Here is a 7,872-nt window from a genome sequence, read left to right as displayed (position 1 = left end):
TTCTAGTTCTGCCCTATCTAACCCCTATCTAAATTTTCAAGTTCTGCCTTGCCAATGGTACTGCACCACCAGTGCCAATAACATTAAAACAGCCATGTTAATACTTATTCAAAGCAAATTATATTTCATGGAAAATTGCAAATAAGCCCACCAAATGACAGAATTTCAACATTAAGCCCTGCTTCCATTACAGATCCAGGATTTTATCAAAGAAACAGAGCCGACAAAACAAAATATAAGATTAATGATGCACATTTTTTTTTCATTGAAGCAAACGGTTTAAGAATCTATAATTATATATACTTTACCATCAATTAAACACAGGTCATTGCAGAAAATGTTATATGGAATGAAACACATTCTATTCTTATTTTCAGTTTCAGCCACTTCATCAGTTTACTAGGCATTTACCAGTACCATTTTACCACAACAATTCAAAACTAGAGAAATTTAAGAAAATTCTTGAAATTTTGGAAACTGACCAAGATCTCTAATTGAGACCATAACATCTAGCAGGGTTTGAGAGAGGTGTTTAACAAAGAAAGCACCCACCTCTATCCTCCACATCCACAACCGTAAAACAAAATTAAATAAACTGTTCATTCATTCATTTTTTTCTGATACTTCTTTCATCGGCTATATTAGTTAGCTTCGGCTCTCTCCTGTCCACAAACTTCACTTTCATGTCTTCTTCACCTAGTACATACATACACAACCATGTAAGGATCATTAATTGAATGTTGACACCCATTTTTAAAATACTGGCAATAATGCTGTTCAATTTCTGGATTTAGTCATTTCTGAGCTCTATTGAGCATTTGAGGTTTCAACATCAAATATCAGATAGTACAATTTTAGTGAACAAATCTGGTACAAATGCTGTATTGAGTAAGGCCTTGATTAATCTAATACAAATCTGGTACATATGCTCACAAAAGCGAATGTATAAAGTGTCTGAGATATTTGATGCTCTAATCCAAGACCAAACTGTTTGGAATTGGTTGGGATTTGCCATAGCAGAGATTGGGTACTGTTTAGGAGGCATTACTCAGCACTTCTCACTTTGAAACAACCGAAACACTAATTAACAAAAAAATATTTTAGAACTGCTATAAGCTGTATACAATTTTATTACCAGACATGCACTTCATACTTTCTTGAAAATAAAACACACTATATATATGTATATGAAAATCAAAGGACAAGTATCGATCAAGCTTATGGTCATATTCCACACGTAACACCATGCGTCTAAAGTTGGTATGATTAACTGTCCAATAAAAATTGCCATATGAATTATGGTTCTAAAATAAAACTAAACTGTAAAGGAAGCATTATGGAAGCACCAGATCAATTGCTTCAAAAGAATGATTGACCCTGGATTAAAGAAAGCATGTCACGTACTCTAGTTGAGAATGTTACCAATATATACCCCCAGCAGCAGTTATCCCACACAAGTGCTCTTAGATAAGTGAATATCAAGTGTGCAATAATGACACCCTTTTAGTTTAGTCCAATTAACTCAAAATGAAGGAAGCTGTCGAAATCATTATCAGTATAACCTGACTCCATACTCAGCTGTGCTTTAGTTGTTCTGTTGTTGTAACTTGCTAGCCAAATTATTGTGTCTAATTTCAATTGAAGTGATCACTGAGTTCTGCTACTATATTACCTTAAATAGTTGATGTCTTCTGGATCCATGCACATTGATTGTAAGTAATTATGTTAAAGTGTAGGTTAAGTTGAATCTGCCTAACCAGTACAATTATAACTGCTGATTCATCTTATGTTTTTTATTTAATTAGTTTGCAATTGTTAAAACTCCAAATTATTGCATAAATTAAAAACAGAAAATATTTAACCAAAGTTCAAAAAGTCTTCTGCATGGCCTTACCCGCATATTTAATTTTTCAGTTGTTGCTCCAGCACTCTCCTAGTCAGCTCTCTATCATCTTGGGGGCAATAGGATTCAACTGCCAATGAACATTTTATGCTAGACATGAGTATAATACAAGCTGTTTGGTCATGTAACGACCAAATATATTCTAGCACTGGAAATTACCACTTTTCCTATTTTTTATTTATTTTTTATTTATTTTGTCTTCTACTGAAACTTAGGTATATTTATGCTTTATGAACCAATCAAAGCTTAAGCACAGAATTCCAGAAAATTTATCCAAGATATTGGTACTGGTTGGGCTTGCTATTTATAAATATATATTGTCAAGGATCTTTAGGTTCTAAATAATCTAATACAATTTGGTTTGAATGTTGTACCCATACCTCATTGTAAGTGATGTTGTTTCTCCGGCACCAGTCTCTCATCAAAGGACAATCACCAATGATAATAAGATGCCTGAACTGGAGGCTTTCAGTAGCAGGAGAGATGTTTATGTTCCTACAGTGTAGTAGTTCCACAGTTTTCAGCTTCACCAGGCCATGAAATCCTTCCAACACAGACAGCCTTGGGCACTTCTTTATTACAAGAACTTCTAGAATGCTTGAATGGTTTTGAACCGATAGTAACGGCAAGGAGCTCAGCTTGTCACAAGAATCCAGTGTCAGGAACTCCAGTGATAGTGGCAATGTTTTATCATTCCAATTGCATAACTCTGGACAATATGATATGTTTAAGCGCTTGAGGTTGCTAAGGTTATCCAGTCCTGCCACTGATATTAACTTTCTGCACTTCAATATCTCCAGCATCACCAACGAAGGCAGATTTAGCATTATACACTGGCAGCTCACCCCAACTGATGGTGAACAAATAAATGATTCCACTTCTCGAAAATCTCCTTTTGTTAAGAATAGAGTAAAGGGTTTTTCAAGAAGTGGAATTGTGGAATTGACTGATGCATGTGACAGATGGATCACAATATTCCCAAACAAATTCAACACTTTAGTCGTTGTATCTCTCTGTTGCATGAGTAAAAAAGATAAAGTGTAATTAAAGAACATAGAGTAACGAGTAAAACAGATTAGTGTAATTAAATAATGTAGAGTAATGAAAAGGTTTTCAAATGATTATCACATGGTGATCCTTTACCTGATAGACATATCTTTCGCCCAAATTCATTCTGGGACAGTCATAAAGTTCAGCCCTCTGGATCATGGAGTGTAACACATCCTTCACAGGAAACTGGAGAATGGGACAGTGTGATATTCGCACGTTCTTCAGCCCTTTATGTATTTCGGGACAATCCTCAAATAGGAGGTTTGTGTGAAACAATGTCTCTCTCTTCACCCAGTGAATTGAGGTGAGCATTGGACAGTGAAAGACATCAACCATTTGGATACTTGATTGTAAAGGAAAAGCGATTTCCTGAATACTACAATATGCTATCTTCAGTTTCTTGATTCCGGTTGTAATAGTTGGGAGTTCCAATTTTGGGCAGCATTCAAAACTAACTTCCTCAACAGAATTTAAGCCCCCAACACTCCAATTAATCGAGATTAGCTCTACACAATTTGAGATCGTTAAGTTCTCAGATACTGACCGGAACATGATTTCACGAAAACCGCAATCGTGTATCTTCAATTTCAAGGTTCCAACTGGAATGCTTAGGAGTTCCAATTTTGGGCAGCATTCAAAAGTAACTTTCTTAACAGAATTTAAGCCCCCATCACTCCAATTAATCGAGGTTAGGTCTACACAGTTTGAGATTGTTAGGTTCTCAGATATTGACCCAAACATAATTTCACGAAAGCCACACCCATGTATCTTCAGTTTTTTCATTACTAATGGACATGGTAGGAGTTTCAATTTTGGGCAGTATTTGAAAGTAACCTCTCTAACTTGCTGCGGAATTGTTGCAATTTTCCATAATTTTGGGCAATTATCTATAATGAGCTTCTTAAGACAGGGGAAGTCGCCAGCTTCTGCTTGCCACTCCACCAAATTGAGTGTGTTCCTCAATGAGAGCACTTCAAGTGATGTGTAACTAGGTTCCTTGGACTGCTTGGAACAACCATGTTCTGCCAACAGTGAATAATTGTTGAACACATCTCCCACATTTCTAACACCAGTACTACCTGATATTTCGAGAAACCTGAGATATGGCAGTTGACCAAATGGTGGTAAGAAGTTAGGCTCAGTACAAAAGTTAAGAGTAAGAGATGTCAGTTTGGGAAGAAATGGGTTAAGCAACCATGAAGGAAAAATCCGCTCTTCATATTTTAATATTGCAAGCTCTGTCAGGTTACCATGAGGTTGGAGGCTCTGGAGTACAACATCCTGCATCTTTTCATCACCCTCATTCTTTGCATTTTTACTTGAACTCACAGTTAAATGGAGATGGAGCTTATCTCTGCAATTCAACACACTACGATCTTCCTGAAAGTTTAAAATTAACTTGTGTAAATTTGGCTTTGATGTAAGATTGGCATTCCTAGAGTGTACCACATCACTGATGTTTCTCAACCCTGTTATGCACAACAACCCACTAAGCTTATTCATATCCTTAAGCTCTCCCAGCCCCCCACTCATGCCATGATCCATGACACTAAAATCCCCACTTAAAGGTTTAAGAGTTGTTAATTTTCCAATCCCAGATGGCATGTAGATAAGAGATGCAGGTAAATCTAGAATGCGCAGCCTAGTTAACTGCTCTATGCCCATTGGTAACTCTTTGAGTTCTGAACAGTATCTTAAAGATAATGTATGTAGGTTACGAAGCAGGAAGATAGATTCAGGTAATTGTTGAATTTTGTTACTCCTTAAGTGGAAGTACCGAAGGTTAATAAGGTTTTTGATGTTTACAGGTAACTCTCGAAGATAAAAGATATCCATATCAAAAGTTTGGAGGTTGTAAAGAAGACACAAAGTTTCAGGAAGCGTTTCCATCTGACTATGTTCAATAGAAAGGTAGCGCAAGTGCCTCAGCATGCCAAGTGTATTAGGCAACAAGGAATACCTCAACTGAAGAGCTCTTGCACAAGCAATCTCAGAGAAGATTGCAAAGTCAAAGTTCTGTGTTGGGCAATCCTTTACAACTGTTCTGATAGACCAATAGTTGTTGGGTCCTAAAAAAGAACCCAATAACATATCTTGTTCGGTTAAGTACAGATGATATACTTTGTGCGCACCATTGCATTGTTGGTCATTTTCAAAAATAGGTCGATATGATTCTTGAGAAATGGATCTTGCTAGATCATGTATTAAATCATGCAAGCAATACTTAGTGGAAAAAAAAATAGCATGTGCCATCTCAATAAGTGATCTACCTTGCAACTCATCGAAGTACTCGCTTGCCATCTCTTCCAATGTTTTCAAATTTCTTGTATTGTCATTAATATAGCCTTGTGCCATCCAGAGCCTAACCACCATATCTTTTTCAAATGGTGTATCTTTTGGAAACATGGATAAATAAAGGAAACATGGCTTAAGATGTCGCGGCAATTTATTGTAACTTAACCGCAATACTGGCATAATCTCTCCTGTCTGATCTATTTCTGTTATATCATTCTCTAAGATTTCTCTCCATTTCTCTTCACATATTTCATAACGGAGAATGCCTCCAATTGCCTTTATGGCCAAAGGTGAGCCTTTGCACTTTCCGACAATACCATGACCAATCTTGTGCAGATTTGCAATTTCACTTGTCTCCCTAGTGCCAAAAGAAAAATGCTTAAACAGAGACCAACAATTTTCCTCACGCAAGGAACCTAAAATAAAAGGTGATGTTGTCTGCATGATCTTAGCAACCGAGGTATTGCGAGTCGTTGTCAAAATTCTTACAACTTTAGCACCAAAAAAACCAATTTGAAAGCACTCCCAAAGGTTTCTTTTTTCATTCCACACATCATCTAGCACGAGAAACAAGCCAAGGCCTCTTATAGTTTTCTTGAGAACATCTTGGAGCATGCTTAGCTCAGAAAATTGACAAGGGCTGTTACTCACCAACTCAATGATAGCTTTGGTTAGCCGCACTAGATTAAAATCTTCAGATACAGATACCCAACATCTCTTGTTAAAAAACTGACAAATCCTAGAGTCATTGTAAACAAGCTGGGCAAGCGTGGTCTTGCCGAACCCACCCATTCCAACAATGGGAAGAACCATAAAATCTGGACCATCTGATGGGTTCAGGAGGCTAATGATCTTCTCTTTCTCCTCCTCCCTACCAAAAATAGCTCTCTCATCCACATGAGAGCTGGTTGGCGGCCGGATTTGTGGACTGATAACTAGTCGAGTCCCATCATCCTCCCTCAAATAAAGATCCACACGAGCATTTGAAATCTCTTCAAACCTCTCTGTTATACTCTTGATCTTCTCAGCTATGCCATCTGGTATGGACACCTTGGTAATAGTAAATGAATAAGAAGCATAGGAGGATGATGCATACATCTCAGTAAATTTCCTCTTAGTCCCTATAGAATTGTATATCAAAAAATTTCTTGGTGACCCCCATCTTTATCTCAAAAATTAAATAAATCTATTAGTCCCTTACAAATTCCTCGGCAACTCAAGAAATTTTAACACAAGGATTTTTTTTAGGTTTTCTACTTTTTTCTTCGTAATATTTTGGATGGAGTGCATAAGGGCTAAAGTCCCATATTGATAAGCTTTTGAAGGCAATGAGGATTATAAAATGTGACATTACAGCTGTATCTTGTTATCTAACCACGTGGGCACTATGCCACTAAATATAAAATGTGACACTATGCCACTAAATATAAATGTCAAACCCACTTGGGCACTATGCCAGTAAAAGACAAAAAAAAAAAAATAGTGTGCTAAAGATACACTTAACACAAGGGCTACCCAAAGGATTTCTTATACTTGGTGTTGTTTTGGATGGAGTTGCGTAAGGGTTAAAGTCCCATATCTATAACCCTTTTTTAGGCAACGAGGATTTAAAAATGCAACATCTCAGGTATAAATTATTATCTGCACTTGGCAGTAAAGATAAATGGAAAACAACTCAACTCATATGAGTCAGAATACACACATGAGAGCCAGCCGATTTAGTAAGACAAAAGAAGTGTGATAAATTTTGCTAAGTCTCCATACACAGATGAAATAGTCAGCAGACATTTCATTGAACATCTTGTGTGCAATATTTAAAGTACCAAAAGATACGTTTAGAAATGAGGCACAACTGCACAAGGTACCAAAAGATACAATTAAAATCATACCTCCGTCCCTATGGTAGGTCTCAATGGCAGCATCTCCGCTCTCGACGATGGATCTGAGCACCTCATAGTAGAAGTCGTCCAGTACATCCTCTGCTTGGTAGGCCACACCTCTCAGCTCCTCCAGCCACAGCCGAACAGAGCTGTCGTGAATCTCCCTCCCTTCCGCGTCCTGTTGAACGGCCTTGATCCTTGTAAGCATCCGACTCAGCTTCTCCAAATCCTCTGTGACACTTTTGTTTCGATCGGTAACAGAGGATGGTGGATTCTGGTGGTGCGAAGTGGAAGTGGTGCCTCCAATGGCGTGAAGGAGCTTGGTGGAGAGAGATTGGATGGAAGAGAACAATCCGGACGCCATGACTTCAATTGAATTGAAGGGAAAGTGGGAAACTGGGAAACTCTCTCTCTCTCTCTCTTCAGTTTCAGTCTCTCAGTCTCGGAAATAAATCTGCTGCGATCCTAAAGAATCGCAGGGTCCCTGCTATTCTATATCGAACCGTTCATTATTTCGAGGATTCGTGTATTAAATAATCTGATTGGAGATTCGTGAATTCCAAAAATTTAATGGCTTGATTTGGAATAGCAGGGATCCTGCACTCACTGGTAGCTACTCGCTTAACTAGACTTTCGCTTCTTCTTTTCTTACAGCAAGGTTGACTTGCTATGAAGTTGCGCAACGGAGTGGGTACGCAAGCGAGAGTGCGTATCCTCTGAGATATCTCAACTTTTGCGTGACCG

The 7,872-nt window shown here is 37.9% G+C and overlaps 1 protein-coding gene across 1 annotated transcript; it reads right to left on the bottom strand.

Moving 5' to 3' along the window:
- Window positions 1-288: 288 nt before the first annotated feature.
- Window positions 289-7,586, bottom strand: LOC144558668 (putative disease resistance protein RGA3). Its single transcript, XM_078307518.1, has 5 exons — window positions 7,138-7,586; window positions 3,047-6,369; window positions 2,284-2,916; window positions 1,895-1,973; window positions 289-696 (listed from the first exon to the last, which is right to left on the bottom strand). Exons 1-4 carry the CDS (start codon window positions 7,490-7,492, stop codon window positions 1,938-1,940), a joined length of 4,347 nt encoding a protein of 1,448 aa, XP_078163644.1. The 5' UTR covers window positions 7,493-7,586; the 3' UTR covers window positions 289-696; window positions 1,895-1,937.
- Window positions 7,587-7,872: the final 286 nt, after the last annotated feature.

This window comes from Carex rostrata, chromosome 1, assembly GCF_964058835.1.
Source record: "Carex rostrata chromosome 1, lpCarRost1.2, whole genome shotgun sequence".
In the NCBI taxonomy this organism is placed as follows: domain Eukaryota; kingdom Viridiplantae; phylum Streptophyta; class Magnoliopsida; order Poales; family Cyperaceae; genus Carex; species Carex rostrata.
This window is presented reverse-complemented; position numbering and strand designations above follow the sequence as displayed.

Excerpts from the sequence above, each read along its gene's own strand:
- LOC144558668 (XM_078307518.1), bottom strand. The coding sequence starts at position 7,492 with ATGGCGTCCGGATTGTTCTCTTCCATCCAATCTCTCTCCACCAAGCTC. Across the intron at positions 2,917-3,046 it reads GCGAAAGATATGTCTATCAG|AGAGATACAACGACTAAAGT; the intron begins GTAAAGGATCAC and ends CTCATGCAACAG. Across the intron at positions 1,974-2,283 it reads ACAACATCACTTACAATGAG|TTGAATCCTATTGCCCCCAA; the intron begins GTATGGGTACAA and ends GTTCATTGGCAG.